The sequence below is a fragment of the Salmo salar genome, chromosome ssa13 (genome assembly GCF_905237065.1).
Source record: "Salmo salar chromosome ssa13, Ssal_v3.1, whole genome shotgun sequence".
Lineage (NCBI taxonomy): Eukaryota > Metazoa > Chordata > Actinopteri > Salmoniformes > Salmonidae > Salmo > Salmo salar.
Window position 1 is genome coordinate 14,352,843 of NC_059454.1, and position 16,973 is coordinate 14,369,815.

The 16,973-nt window shown below is 43.5% G+C and overlaps 1 protein-coding gene across 4 annotated transcripts in view; it reads left to right on the forward strand.

Annotated features, from left to right (window-relative positions):
• LOC106566493 (plexin A3-like) overlaps positions 1–16,973 on the forward strand; it is a 165,249-nt gene that overhangs the window by 55,048 nt on the left and 93,228 nt on the right. For all 4 annotated transcript variants that reach the window (XM_014134573.2, XM_014134572.2, XM_014134574.2 and 1 more), the window contains exon 4: positions 8,365–8,505. In XM_014134573.2, coding sequence (XP_013990048.2) covers positions 8,365–8,505 — 141 coding nt within the window. The remainder of the gene's footprint in view (positions 1–8,364; positions 8,506–16,973) is intronic.

Here is a 16,973-nt window from a genome sequence, read left to right on the forward strand (position 1 = left end):
CGGGGAACAAAACATCGATATTTTGGGTCCATGGCCAGGAAACTCCCCAGACCTTAATCCCATTGAGAACCTTAATCCCATTGGTCAATCCTCAAGAGGCGGGTGGACAAACAAAAACCCACAAATTCTGACAAACGCCAAGCATTGATTATGCAAGAATGGGCTGCCATCGGTCAGGATGAGGCCCAGAAGTTAATTGACAGCATGCCAGGGTGGATTGCAGAGGTCTTGACAAAGAAGGATCAACACTGCAAATATTGACTCTTTGCATCAACTTCATGTAATTGTCAATAAAAGCCTTTGCAACTTAGAACAGAAACCAGAGGATTGAATATAAAGTACCAGTCCAAAGTATGCTCATTAAAGGTTTTTTTCTTTATTTTTAGTATTTTCTACATTGTAGAATAATAGTGAAAACATCAAAACTATGAAATAACACATATGGAATCATGTAGTAACCAAAAAAGTGTTAAACAAATCAAAATATATTTTATATTTGAGATTCTTCAAAGTAGCCACCCTTTGCCTTGATGTCAGCTTTGCACACTCGTGGCATTCTCTCCACCAGCTTCAATTAACAGATGTGCCTTGTTAAAAGTTAATTTGTGGAATTTCTTTCCTTCTTAATGCGTTTGAGACAATCAGTTGTGTTGTGACAGGGTAAGGGTGGTATACAGAAGATAAGGGCAGTAGTGTATCCCAAGCGTATTCTCTGGGCTCCAGAATGTTCATTAGCTATAGTCACATTGTGCCAGCAGGAATTATTTTGTCAGGATTTAGAGGGCATAGACCATGGTTATTGTGTTCAACTCTTTTATTATATATACTCAGCGGACAGTTTTTTTGGTACACCACCCCGCTCATGAAAATGGATCGCCCCTACAGACAGTGAGTCACGTGACCGTGGCTTGCTATATTAAGCAGGCAGACAGGCACTGAGGCATTCAGTTACTGTTCGATTAAACCTTAAAATGGGCAAAACTAGTGACCTAAGCGACTTTGAGTGTGGTATGATCGTCAGTGCCATGCACGTTGGTTCCAGTATCTCAGAAACGTCCAGCCTCCTGGGCTTTTCACACACAACAGTGTCTAGGGTTTACCGAGAATGCTGCGACAAACAAAAAACATCCAGTCAGCGGCAGTCCTGTGGGTGAAAACAGCTTGTTGATAAAAGAGGTCCAAGGTGAATAGCAAGAATCGTGCAAGCTAACAGGCGGGCCACAAACAGACAAATAATTGCGCAGTACAACAGTGGTGTGCAGAACGACATCTTGGAACGCACAACTTACTTGTCAAGGATAGGCTATTGCAGCAGACTACCACAACTATGAACAAGAAGAAGCGGCTTCTGTGGGTACGCAATCACTAACACTGGACAATTGAGGAGTTGAAAAACATTGCCTCGTCTGCCGAATTCCAGTTTTGTCAAACTGACGACAGAGTCAGGATTTGGCATAAGCAGCATGAGTCCATGGACCCATCCTGCCTGGAGTCAACAGTACAGGCCAGTGGTGTACTGATGTGGGGAATGTTTTCCTGGCACACGTTAGGTCCCTTGATACCAATTGAGCAACGTTGGAACACCACACTTTGTAGAATCAATACCCCCAAGAATTCAGGCTGTTCTGAATGCAAGGGGGGGGGTCTGACCCAGTACTAGCCCCATACAAAAATTCCCAGTAATATACCCACCCTTTGCAACCCTAGGTAAAACAGACAATATAAATAGTTGAACAGTTCAATTCAGCTGCGTTCAGTGCTTGCTGTCTGCGGTAAGAATTCTGTATAGAGGGCAACTAAATGAAGAATTACATTGAGTTGATCTAATATAAAACATTTTCTGCATTCCCTTTGTGGAAAACCACTATAGTATGTTCCAGTCTCCCTTCACTCAATAAAAACAATCCTACCAAAGGATGGTTTTCAAGCCATTTCTTAATATGACCACATTTAGAGTCCCTGCCATTTGTCACAGGCAGAAATGTGACTGATATTTAGGAAAGGATTTGACAAATGGACTGTAAAGCACTTTAACAGTTCCAGTGTTCACAGTAAATGTCTTCCTGTCGATGGAAGGGGGAGGTATTGTACCTTCCCTCTTAAGTAATTTCTATTTTCATTTTACAATGAAGGACTAAGATGGTGTAATTTCTCTCATCCTTCATCCTCCCTCTTTCTCTTTTCACCCTGATGAATGGCCTCCTCTTTCCTCCTGAGGGCAGACAAGCCTTCCTGTTGTGATTGGCAGTTAAGTCAACAACCCCTGGCCTGACCTCTGATTCATAGTGCTCCTTACCCTATCCAGTTCCACCTTTATTAATTCACATGTTTGTTGCCCTTTTTAAAATGTCATCACTTTCCCACATTTCGCTTGTATGGCTGCGCCCTGGGCCAGCGGCCTGTGTATTCTCACAGCCCTGGAACACAGACAGATGCATCATGCCCATAGGGGGCACATGCCCCCTCAGAATGTTAAACTTTTTGTTAATGTTGTTTCTCTAATACCACTAGCCACTTAGAAATGTTAGGAAGTTGGCTTTAGCTAGCCCATGTAGGTTCCCAATCTCATAACTAGCTTCCAAGTATCCATTTCAGACTATCAAGTTAAAGTAGCTATATAGCTTGTCTATCTGTTACACAGAGTGGAACAGGGGAACCCAAGAGCAGACTCAGACGAGGAGACTGGGATGAAGTAACCAAGGTATTTATTGACACACAGGGTAGAGATGGAGTGCAGGCCAGGGGAAGCTCAGGTGGGTTGCAGGAAACTAGGTGCAGAGGCTGAGGCTGGAGCGAGAGGGGGTGAGACAGGGTAAGCAGGTCCGGAGGGGAATCTAAGGGAGTAATAGAGTGGGGAATCCAGGACAGGGTAGCAGGATGATGATACGTGGAACTGGAGACAGGGACCAGAGTCAGAGCGGGCAGAACTGTAGTGGAGAGGAAAATAGCATCAGGCAAGGAAACCAGGCACAACAGGCTCTATCAGTAACAAACAGCTAGAAGAGTAGACTGAGCAGAGATTACGATCTGGCAGCATGGAAGTGGCAGGACTGAGTATTTGTAGAGGTCTAGATTATGGAACAGGTTGCAGCTGGTGGGTATCTGCTCTGACTCCAGCACACCTGTCTCTGCCCACACAATCACACACACACAGAGGGAGAGGGAGAGAATACTGGGGGAGTGGCGCAGGTCAAGGAGACACAGGATGAGCAGTAGAGGGCGTGGCAGGAGCAGATGTAACACTATCTTAGCTGGCATGCCTGCCATCAAGGTTGGTAGACATTAGAAAAGCAACCAAGTGAATAGGACTCACTGTACTGAATAAGACTGACATTCCTTTCAATCTTTTGAGCAGAGATGCAGAGAGGCATATTTAGCCTCTCTAGGGAAGGTGGGACGAAATCGTCCCACCTACGTAACAGCCAGTGGAATCCCGTGGCGCGTTATTCAAATACCTTAGAAATGCTATTACTTCAATTTCTCAAACATATGACTATTTTACACCATTTTAAAGACAAGACTCTTGTTAATCTAACCACACTGTCCGATTTCAAAAAGGCTTTACAACGAAAGCAAAACATTAGATTATGTCAGCAGAGTACCCAGCCAGAAATAATCAGACACCCATTTTTCAAGCTAGCATATAATGTCACATAAACCCAAACCACAGCTAAATGCAGCACTAACCTTTGATGATCTTCATCAGATGACAATCCTAGGACATTATGTTATACAATACATGCATGTTTTGTTCAATCAAGTTCATATTTATATAAAAAACCAGCTTTTTACATTAGCATGTGACGTTCAGAACTAGCATACCCACCGCAAACTTACGGTGAATTTACTAAATTACTCACGATAAACGTTCACAAAAAACATAACAATTATTTTAAGAATTATAGATACAGAACTCCTTTATGCATTCGCTATGTCCGATTTTAAAATAGCTTTTGCAATATTCTGAGTAGATAGCCCGGCATCACAGGGCTAGCTATTTAGACACCCACCAAGTTTAGCCCTCACCAAAGTCAGATTTACTATAAGAAAAATGTTATTACCTTTGCTGTTCTTCGTCAGAATGCACTCCCAGGACTTCTACTTCAATAACAAATGTTGGTTTGGTTCAAAATAATCCATAGTTATGTTCAAATATCCTCTGTTTTGTTTGTGCGTTCAAGACACTATCCGAAGTGTAAAGAAGGGTGACGCGCCCGACGCGTTTCGTGACAAAAGAATTCTAAATATTCCATTACCGTACTTCGAAGCATGTCAACCGCTGTTTAAAATCAATTTTTTATGCAATTTTTCTCGTAAAAAAGCGATCATATTCCGACCGGGAAACCATGTTTACGTTCAAAGAGAGAGAAAATAAAAACATGGGGTCGCCTCGTGCACGCGCCTCAGTCTCATTGTCCTCTGATAGACCACTTACCAAAGGCGCTAATGTTTTTCAGCCAGGGGCTGCAAAGACATGATTCAGCTTTTTCCCGGGTTCTGAGAGCCTATGGTAGCTGTAGGAAGTGTCACGTTACAGCAAAGATCCTACATTTTCAATAAAGAGAGTCAAGAAGCCCAAGGAATGGTCAGAGAGGGCACTTCCTGTACAGAATCTTCTCAGGTTTTTGCCTGCCATATGAGTTCTGTTATACTCACAGACACCATTCAAACAGTTTTAGAAACTTTAGGGTGTTTTCTATCCAAAGCCAATAATTATATGCATATTCTAGTTTCTGGGCAGTAGTAATAACCAGATTAAATCGGGTACGTTTTTTATCCGGCCGTGCAAATACTGCCCCCTACCCTCAACAGGTTAGTTTCTTTAAAAAAATGACAACCAGTCAGTAGGATACAAATAGCTCAAAAGGTATGCTTAGGTATGCAGAAAAATAAACATATTTTTTTACATAGAATTAAGCATAATGATTATTGCTCGAGATTGCATGAAAAAGCTGTTTCATGTGTTCCTGAAGCTTCCACCCACCAGCCATCCTCACATACAGTACTTTGTGCTCCCTTAGATTTTTGTGGTGCATGACGCCCCTGGACAGAGATCAGAATTCTCACAACGCCCTGATTTCTCTAAAGTGTTTATATTCTGGTGCATGGAGAACCATATACGTAGCTACATAGATTTACTCTTACCCCTGTAACGCCATCTGGAGGATATGGAGAAATTTAAATAAAAGGATTAGGGGATAAATTCATGTTGTCATTTTTTATATATATCTCAAATGTAATCAAAAATGAAGATGTTCTCTTTCATTAAGTACAATTTTACAGAACAGTGAGTGTTGTTACGGAAATAATCAATTGATTTTCATATTTGCAGAAAACATGCAAGAATATCTATATAATATACAGTATCTCTCACCATATTCATGATACAGTGCAAAAATCTAAACAAACTGAAATAAGAGAGGGACAGAGAATACAGATTCACAGAGGAATAGAAATCAGCCTAACTAAACATGATTGGCCCTTAGAAAGAAGTCCTGATGAGCGATCCAAATCCATAGCAGACGAGCAACCAAACAAGCAGACCTATACCTCCTCTTTATTCCCTGCCACCATGACATCATTGTTTCCCTGCCACCATGACATCATTGTTTCCCTGCCACCATGCCATCGTTGTTTCCCTGCCACCATGACATCATTGTTTCCCTGCCACCATGACATCATTGTTTCCCTGCCACCATGCCATCGTTGTTTCCCTGCCACCATGACATCATTGTTTCCCTGCCACCATGACATCATTGTTTCCCTGCCACCATGACATCATTGTTTCCCTGCCACCATGACATCATTGTTTCCCTGCCACCATGACATCGTTGTTTCCATACCACCATGACATCATTGTTTCCCTGCCACCATGACATCGTTGTTTCCCTGCCACCATGACATCATTGTTTCCCTGCCACCATGACATCGTTGTTTTCCTGCCACCATGACATCATTGTTTCCCTGCCACCATGACATCATTGTTTCCCTGCCACCATGACATCGTTGTTTCCCTGCCACCATGACATCGTTGTTTCCCTGCCACCATGACATCATTGTTTCCCTGCCACCATGACATCATTGTTTCCCTGCCACCATGACATCATTGTTTCCCTGCAACCATGACAAAATTTGAATCACAGGGAGACAGGAGGAAATGTAATATTTATCTAAATTCCAATGACCTTCATCTGAGCTGTTTGATGTTGTCAAGAGGTCAGCACTCAGCAAGGACTCTGCATTTCAAACACTCCAACTAGACCGAGGAGGACATTAGCTTCCCAGAGACTCAGCTGTAGTTGCAATATGCCATCCTTCATTATGTCCTTTTCTCTGGAGGCTTGTGTAGGGTAGTTTCAGTGTACTGACTGCAGACAACTAGACCCACACTGTGTACTTTAGCTGGGTTATCTTCATGAAGCGTTGCTGCAGGATGGCCAGTGTTATTCTGAAATGGCTTGGGGACTGGTCACAAATAAGAAGAATAGTAATTAGGAATTTGGCAGATTTAATCAAATTGTTGTTCCATTAAAACAATACAGTGCTTTAATTTAGTCCAATGAACCTTGATTTATGACATCAGTGGTATTGTTCTGATTTAGCGTGTCATATTCCCACAGGGCTAGCTAACTGTACTGTACCATCAGGCCTGATAAACTCTATGCCACATGGTTTTACAGCATCAACCAGGGCAAGGACTTCACTCTGCTGTGTTTACATATTCCCAAGTCTTTAAACAGGCACAATAAAAGGTCAACTGTTAGAAAGTGGCTTACTATGGACCCGGCAGGTCCTGCATGGTGTGCAGGTTATTTTCCTTTACCTGCTTCAATGTCAGCAGTTTGCTAACTGTGAACTGGCTTTTTTCTGTGCGGTTCTTTGCTAGTTGTTTTGTAATGCTGCAGTGTTTCAGTTATGTTATTGCGGCCTAGTTTCAGTTACATTTCCTTGTTTTTACGCTATTTTGGAATTGGCACAAAAATACAGTTGGATGTAGTTTTTCTCCATAATTCCAACCCACTACATTGAGAGGATGAGTCCATGAAATGGGATTCTGAAACTATTGATCACGACGTCAACGACTTATGAGTAAGATTTTCTCCAGCGAATCAGAGCATTTTGCATCATAGCAATGAATGCCTGGATAGACTTGCGTAACAGCCATGGAAAGTGGTTTAACATCTCTTATTTGATATGTGTCAGAGGTATAAGCCCCAGGATCTATTTCATAAATTATCAGATGCCCTAGATAGAAAAAAGAGAAGAACTTGCTGGAGGAAAATGCTAATTGTGTCTGTTGTGGTAAACGCAGGCATTTGGAAGTTGTGAAAATGAGGAACGTAACAGCAGATAGCTGGGTGTGAGATGACTGCAGCTGGTATCACTTGAACTGACAAAGCGCAGACAATGACCGTCATATTTTCATCCCTGCTGTTCCACTGCTTTGGGGGGGTATGGTCTCCGTCTTGGCCAGCAACTCGTGACACCCAATATGGCAGCGTTCAACTAATGGATGCCACCTTGTCAACACTAATTACTAAGACTGCAGCAATGAGGAGGAAGCTAATTAACAGACTAACGATGTTTGTCACTTCAGGCTGACCCAGATATTTAGGAGAAAGCCAAGCTTGTCACCCTCACATTTTCTCCAGTTTATCTTTCCACAAATGTCTACATTTCTATTCCATGTTTTTTCAAAATGGAATCCTCTATATTTCAGCATTCATTTGGTTTATTTACCGTTCCATTCCTCCCTCTGTCATATTTCCGTCAAAATTGATTAGGATAGAAAAGCAAGCTGCCATTTTTTTCCTCTGAAATTAAGAATGTGAAAATAGGTGAGCTTTGCAGCAGCCATAACTGCAGTTGTCAGAGCTCAGAGTATTTATTCCCAATCACATCAAAGATGATGTGAATTTGACATTTTTAGAACTCCTTTACCCGCTCAATGTTCTAATTATCAGTGTAAGGAAACAGAAGGTGGTAATGATGAAACAGCGGGGGTTGTGTGTGTGTGTAACTGTGTATAGTAAGCATAATACATTTTTTGTACTGATCTTACATATTGAGACAATTCCTCCTCACCAGCCCCCCTCCCATCCATATTCAGAATTTATTTTCTAGGTCAGTGATAGAGCTGAGGATTTGTGGGAGGTTTGGGGAATGTTGTTTATGTCTGATTCAAAGCAAAATCAAAATAATGTTTCTGTTTCCAAACTTTGAAAAGTTCCCCATGTATAGTTTGGTTCACCAAAAAATATTCACAAAAAATATTACATTGTCGTGACTCTTCAAATAATAATCTGAAAAAAAGTATTAAATTATTTTGCAATTTGTTTAAATATCTGTCTCATTTTCCCTCAGATCCGAGTAGATGGCATACCTCCCCCGTCCCAGAGTGCTTTGCTGTATGAGACTGTTACAGTGGATGAAGGGAAACCTATTCTGCGGGACATGGTCTTCAGCCCTGACTACCAACACATCTACATGCTAAGTGACAAACAGGTGAGAGATACACACACACACACACACACACACACACACCAGATAGAATAAAGCACTGACCACCAAAGCCGATCCATAGGTTTATTTCAGGATGTGAGAATGGATGATTTATGAACTTATCCGTTGTGGAATGTTCCAGCATTAACCACCGCTAAGTTTAATTCAGTGTTGTCCTACTTTAAGAGATTCTCAAACCTTTATGTAATATAAGTTGAATGTGTATACAGACTATCTCTAACTGATTTACTTCTCCAGATATCTGCTTTTGTTTCACAGTCCCATTCATAATGCGTGTGAAAACATTTGTTCTGCGCTATGAAGACCTATCTTGGAATTATAAAAGATACGTTTGTCAAAAGGAATTGAATTAGACCCCGGCACTGTAAACAGTCTGCTTTGTTTTAAAACCCAACCGGAATTTCAGGTATGTTGTTTTAACATCTGCACGACTGGAAGACAGAATATGAAACACCAGTTCAATGTCTTTGAATTCTGCCTCAGCTGGTTCCCTATTAGGGAACTTTAGGGACGTGTCTCCATGGAAAGGCTTGCAGAATAGCTCTATTCTAAGAGGTCTTATTGTACAGAGGATAGGAAGGTTAACACACCAAGTTCCTCTGCAGTTGACTAGAAGAAATCCTCCTAGATTCAGTACATACAGCTGCACGCATTAATAATGCCGGTGCCCTGCATAATACATCTATCAGCTTATTCGTTTTCTTCATAATCGAGCAGTTTATTGAAAGGAAGGATGAATTGCTGTCGTTGTGCAGTTATCACAAAGATTTGATCTTTAGCCTTTCACTTTTTACCTCAGAAATAACGAAGTAAAGAGAGACAGTCCTCCAATGAGAAGACTTGTCTTTCTGATTTAGAAAAGGTCTGCGTAGTCAAAATGAAGACATATGATTTGTGTGTATGTGTATATATATATATATATATATGTGTGTGTGTACAGTCGTGGCCAAAAGTTTTGAGAATGACACAAATATTAATTTTCACAAAGTCTGCTGCCTCAGTTTGTATGATGGCAATTTGCATTTACTCCAGAATGTTATGAAGAGTGATCAGATCGATTGCAATTAATTGCAAAGTCCCTCTTTGCATGCAAATGAACTGAATCCCCCCGAAACATTTCCACTGCATTTCAGCACTGCCACAAAAGCAGTTGACATCATGTCAGTGATTCTTTCGTTAACACCGGTGTGAGTGTTGACGAGGACAAGGCTGGAGATCACTCTGTCATGCTGATTGAGTTTGAATAACAGACTGGAAGCTTCAAAAGGAGGGTGATGCTTGGAATAATTGTTCTTCCTCTGTCAACCATGGTTACCTGCAAGGAAACACGTGCCGTCATCATTGCTTTGCACAAAAAAGGGCTTCACAGGCAAGGATATTGCTGCCAGTAAGATTGCACCTAAATCAACCATTTATCGGATCATCAAGAACTTCAAGGAGAGCGGTTCAATTGTTGTGAAGAAGGCTTCAGGGCACCCAAGACAGTCCAGCAAGCGCCAGGACCGTCTCCTAAAGTTCATTCAGCTGCGGGATCGGGGCACCACCAGTACAGAGCTTGCTCAGGAATGGCAGCAGGCAGTTGTGAGTGCATCTGCACGCACAGTGAGGCAAAGACATTTGGAGGATGGCCTGGTGTCAAGAAGGACAGCAAAAAAGCCACTTCTCTCCAGGAAAAACATCAGGGACAGACTGATATTCTGCAAATATTCTGCAAAACAGGGATTGGACTGCTGAGAACTGCGATAAAGTCATTTTCTCTGATGAATCCCCTTTCCGATTGTTTGGGGCATCCGGAAAAAAAGCTTGTCCAGAGAAGACAAGGTGAGCACTACTATCAGTCCTGTGTCATGCCAACAGTAAAGCATCCTGAGACCATTCATGTGTGGGGTTGCTTCTCAGCCAAGGGAGTGGGCTCACTCCCAATTTTGCCTAAGAACACAGCCATGAATAAAGAATGGTACCAACACATCCTCCGAGAGCTACTTCTCCCAACCATCCAGGAACAGTTTGGTGATGAACAATGCCTTTTCCAGCATGATGGAGCACCTTGCCATAAGGAAAAAGTGATAACTAAGTGGCTCAGGGAACAAAACATCGATATTATGGGTCTATGGCCAGGAAACTCTCCAGACCTTAATCCCATTTAGAACTTGTGGTCAATCCTCAAGAGGCAGGTGGACAAGCAAAAACCCACAAATTCTGACAAACTCCAAGCATTGATTATGCAAGAATGGGCTGCCATCAGTCAGGATGTGGCCCAGAAGTTAATTGACAGCATGCCAGGGCGGATTGCAGAGGTCTTGACAAAGAAGGGTCAACACTGCAAATATTGACTCTTTGCATCAACTTCATGTAATTGTCAATAAAAGCTTTTGACACTTATGAAATGCTTGTAATTATACTTCAGTATTCCATAGTAACATCTGACAAAAATATCTAAAGACACTGAAGCAGCAAACTTTGTGGAAATTAATATTTGTGTCATTCTCAAAACTTTTGGCCACGCCTGTGTGTGTATGTGTGTGTGTGTATATATATATGTATGTATGTGTATATATGTATGTGTGTATATATATATATATATATATTAGTAGATATATATGAATACATACATATATAAACTCAGCAAAAAAAGAAACGTCCTCTCACTGTCAACTGCGTTTAATATCACCAAACTTAACATGTGTAAATATTTGTATGAACATAACAAGATTCAACAACTGAGACAGAAACTGAACAAGTTCCCCAGACACGTGACTAACAGAGGGGGGGGCAAAATCAAAAGTAACAGTCAGTATCTGGTGTGGCCACCAGCTGCAGCATTAAGTACTGCAGTGCATCTCCTCATGGACTTTACCAGATTTGCCAGTTCTTGCTGTGAGATGTTACCCCACTCTTCCACCAAGGCACCTGCAAGTTCCCAGACATTTCTGGGGGGAATGGCCCTAGCCCTCACCCTCCAATCCAACAGGTCCCAGATGTGCTCAATGGGATTGAGATCCGGGCTCTTCGCTGGCTATGGCAGAACACTGACATTCCTGTCATGCAGGAAATCACGCACAGAACGATCAGTATGGCTGGTGGCATTGTCATGCTGGAGGGTCATGTCAGGATGAGCCTGCAGGAAGGGTACAACATGAGGGAGGAGGATGTCTTCCCTGTAACGCACAGCGTTGAGATTGCCTGCAATGACTCAGGACAATTGAGTCTGCACAATTGTTGACTTGCATAAAGCTGGAAAGGGTTACAAAAGTATCTCTAAAAGCCTTGGTGATCATCAGTCCATGGTAAGACAAATTGTCTATAAATGAAGTTCAGCACTGTTGCTACTCTCCCTAGGAGTGGCCATCCTGCAAAGATGACTGCAAGAGCACAGTGCATAGTGCTCAATGAGGTTAAGAAGAATCCTAGAGTGTCAGCTAAAGACTTACATAAATCTCTGGAACATGCTAACATCTCTGTTGATGAGTCTACGATACGTAAAGCACTAAACAAGAATGGTGTTCATGGGAGGACACCACGAAAGAAGCCACTGCTGTCCATTAAAAACATTGCTGCATGTCACATCAAAACCTCATCCCAACTGTAAAGTATGGTGGAGGGAGCATCATGGTTTGGGGCTGCTTTGCTGCCTCAGGGCCTGGACAGCTTGCTATCATTGATGGAAAAATGAATTCCCAAGTCTATCAAGACATTTTGCTGGAGAATGTAAGGCTATCTGTCCGCCAATTGAAGCTAAATAGAAGTTGGGTGATGCAAAGGACAACAACCCAAAACACAGAAGTAAATCAACAAAAGAATGGCTTCAACAGAAGAAAATATGCCTTCTGGAGTGAGACAGGTTACAGAGAGTCTGATGTTAAAGAGAGAGACTTATATTATAGAGATACAGGTTACAGAGAGACTGATGTTACAGAGAGAGACTGATGTTACAGAGAGAGACTGATGTTACAGAGAGAGACTGATGTTACAGAGAGAGACTGATGTTACAGAGAGAGACTGATGTTACAGAGAGAGACTGATGTTAAACAGAGAGAGACTGTTGTTGGACAGAGACTGATGTTACAGAGAGTTGATGTTAGAGAGAGACTGACGTAAGAGAGAGACTGACGTAAGAGAGAGACTGACGTAAGAGAGAGACTGACGTAAGAGAGAGACTGACGTTAGAGAGAGACTGACGTTAGAGAGAGACTGACGTTAGAGAGAGACTGACGTTAGAGAGAGACTGACGTTAGAGAGAGACTGACGTTACAGAGAGATTGACGTTACAGAGAGCCTGTTGTTACAGAGAGACTGATGTTAGAAAGAGACTGATATTACAGAGAGACTGTTGTTGGACAGAGAGACTTGTTGTTGGACAGAGAGACTTGTTGTTGGACAGAGAGACTTGTTGTTGGACAGAGAGACTGATGTTACAGAGAGACTGATGTTACAGAGAGACTGATGTTACACAGAGACTTCTGTTAGAGAGAGACTTCTGTTAGAGAGAGACTTCTGTTAGCGAGAGACTGATGTTACAGAGAGACTGATGTTACACAGAGAGAGACTTATGTTAGAGAGAGACTGATGTTAAAAAGAGAGACTGTTGTTGGACAGAGAGACTTATGTTACAGAGAGTCTGTTACAGAGTCTCTGATGTTACAGAGAGAGACTTATGTTATAGACATTTACGTCATTTAGCAGACGCTCTTATCCAGAGCGACTTACAAATGGGTGCATTCACCTTATGATATCCAGTGGAACAACCACTTTACAATAGTACATCTATATCCTTTTTTTGTGCTTCCGCAGAGGTAGGGGGGCCAGCAGGCCAGAGGTGGATGAACGCAGTGCCCTTGTTTGGGTGTAGGGCCTGATCAGAGCCTGAAGGTATTGAGGTGCCGTTCCCCTCACAGCTCCGTAGGCAAGCACCATGGTCTTGTAGCAGATGCGAGCTTCAACTGGAAGCCAGTGGAGTGTGCGGAGGAGCGGGGTGACGTGAGAGAACTTGGGAAGGTTGAACACCAGACGGGCTGCGGCGTTCTGGATGAGTTGTAGGGGTTTAATGGCACAGGCAGGGAGCCCCGCCAACAGGGAGTTGCAGTAATCCAGACGGGAGATGACAAGTGCCTGGATTAGGACCTGCACCGCTTCCTGTGTAAGGCAGGGTCGTACTCTGCGAATGTTGTAGAGCATGAACCTACAGGATCGGGTCACCGCCTTGGTGTTAGTGGAGAACGACAGGGTGTTGTCCAGGGTCACGCCGAGGCTCTTAGCACTCTGGGAGGAGGACACAATGGAGTTGTCCACCGTGATTGCGAGATCATGGAAAGGGCAGTCCTTCCCTGGGAGGAAGAGCAGCTCCGTCTTGCCGAGGTTCAGCTTGAGGTGGTGATCCGTCATCCACACTGATATGTCTGCCAGACATGCAGAGATGCGATTCGCCACCTGGTTATCAGAAGGGAGAAAGGAGAAGATTAATTGTGTGTCGTCTGCGTAGCAATGATAGGAGAGACCATGGGAGGATATGACAGAGCCAAGTGACTTGGTGTATAGCGAGAATAGGAGAGGGCCTAGAACTGAGCCCTGGGGGACACCAGTGGTGAGAGCACGTGGTGCGGAGACAGATTCTCGCCACGCCACCTGGTAGGAGCGACCTGTCAGGTAGGACGCAATCCAAGAGTGAGCCGCGCCGGAGATACCCAACTCGGAGAGGGTGGAGAGGAGGATCTGGTGGTTCACAGTATGAAAGGCAGCAGATAGGTCTAGAAGGATGAGAGCAGAGGAGAGAGAGTTAGCTTTAGCAGTGCGGAGAGCCTCCGTGACACAGAGAAGAGCAGTCTCAGTTGAATGACCAGCCTTGAAACCTGACTGATTTGGATCAAAAAGGTAATTCTGAGAGAGATAGCTGAAGAGCTGGCCAAGGACGGCACGTTCAAGAGTTTTGGAGAGAAAAGAAAGAAGGGATACTGGTCTGTAGTTGTTGACATCGGAGGGATCGAGTGTAGGTTTTTTGAGAAGGGGTGCAACTCTCGCTCTCTTGAAGACGGAAGGGACGTAGCCAGCGGTCAAGGATGAGTTGATAAGCGAGGTGAGGTAAGGGAGAAGGTCTCCGGAAATGGTCTGGAGAAGAGAGGAGGGGATAGGGTCAAGCGGGCAGGTTGTTGGGCGGCCGGCCGTCACAAGACGCAATATTTCATCTGGAGAGAGAGGGGAGAAAGAGGTCAAAGCATAGGGTAGGGCAATGTGACCAGGACCAGCGGTGTCGTTTGACTTAACAAACGAGGATCGGATGTCGTCGACCGTCTTTTCAAAATGGTTGACGAAGTCATCCGCAGAGAGGGAGGAGGGGGGGAGGGGGAGGAGGATTCAGGAGGGAGGAGAAGGTGGCAAAGAGCTTCCTAGGGTTAGAGGCAGAGAGACAGGTTACAGAGAGACTGATGTTAGAGAGAGACTGATGTTAGAGAGAGACCATTGTTGGACAGAGAGGCTGACGTTAGAGAGAGGCTGACGTTAGAGAGAGGGTGACGTTAGAGAGAGGCTGACGTTAGAGAGAGACTGACGCTACAGAGAGACTGTTGTTGGACAGAGAGACTGTTGTTGGACAGAGAGACTGAGAGACTGTTGTTGGACAGAGAGAGACTGATGTTACACAGAGAGAGACTGATGCTACAGAGAAACTGATGCTACAGAGAGACTGTTGTTGGACAGAGAGACTGTTGTTACAGAGAGACTGTTGTTACAGAGAGACTGTTGTTACAGAGAGTCTGATGTTACAGAGAGACTGTTGTTGGACATAGAGACTGATGTTAGAGAGAGACTGATGTTACAGAGAGAGACTGATGTTACAGAGAGACTGATGTTAAACAGAAAGAGACTGATGCTACAAAGAGACTGATGTTACAGAGAGACTGTTGTTGGACAGAGAGACTGTTGTTACAGAGAGTCTGATGTTACAGAGAGTCTGATGTTACAGAGAGACTGTTGTTAGAGGGAGACTGATGTTACAGGGAGACTGATGTTACAGGGAGAGACTGATGTTAGCGAGAGAGACTGATGTTACAGAGAGAGTCTGATGTTACAGAGAGAGTCTGATGTTACAGAGAGAGTCTGATGTTACAGAGAGAGTCTGATGTTACAGAGAGAGTCTGATGTTACAGAGAGAGTCTGATGTTAGAGAGAGAGACTGATGTTGGACAGAGAGACTGATGTTGGACAGAGAGACTGATGTTGGACAGAGAGACTGATGTTGGACAGAGAGACTGATGTTGGACAGAGAGACTGATGTTACACAGAGACTGATGTTACACAGAGACTGATGTTACACAGAGTCTGATGTTACACAGAGTCTGATGTTACACAGAGTCTGATGTTACACAGAGTCTGATGTTACACAGAGTCTGATGTTAGAGAGAGACTGATGTTAGAGAGAGACTGACGTTAGCGAGAGACTGACGTTAGCGAGAGACTGACGTTAGCGAGAGACTGACGATACAGAGAGAGACTGACGTTACAGCGAGAGACTGACGTTACAGCGAGAGACTGACGTTACAGCGAGGCTGACGTTACAGCGAGGCTGACGTTACAGCGAGGCTGACGTTACAGCGAGGCTGACGTTACAGAGAGGCTGACGTTACAGAGAGAGGCTGACGTTACAGAGAGAGGCTGACGTTACAGAGAGAGGCTGACGTTACAGAGAGAGGCTGACGTTACAGAGAGAGGCTGACGTTACAGAGAGAGGCTGACGTTACAGAGAGAGTCTGACGTTACAGAGAGAGACTGATGTTAGGAGATAGACTGATGTTACAGAGAGAAGGGGAACATGATAGAGCAGCCCCTCCTTCCTGGGTGGGGTTGCCACGAGGACAGACTCACAGAGGAGAGGAGGATCCCTTATGGACAGAATTAACAAATGTATTCAGACATTAGGAGAATGGCACCGCTCTGTGCTGCCTAGCTCATTCACTCAAACAATGGTCTTCCTCTTGCATGGGAGAGTAAATCCGGACAGGTCTGCTCCAGATATTGATATTTTCCATAAGAATTCTATGTGAGGCACTCCGATGTTTAAGCATGTTTCAAATTATTCCTTATTGATTTGTTTTGTATACAGGATGTGTATTAAGATATATTTATATGTAACTGATTAAAGAAAAAGCATGAAAAGTAGAGCCTTCCCGTCAGGCACAGACGTCAATTCAACATCTATTCTATGTTGGTTCAACGTCATTTCATTGAAATGACGTGGAAACAACGTTGATTCAACCAGTGTGTGCCCAGTGGGTTCTTCTCGTCTTCTCTAAAGCCGCAGCAATATGTGGCTGAACTCCTGCACTGAGATGTATGCTTACTAGACAGTACATCCCTCTACAGAGCCTGCCTCCTGCTTATGTCTTTAGTATTCATGAAATTTGAATGAATTGCGGTAGATAAATAATGAATAGGTAACACTGACCGGCAGAGCAGAGCGT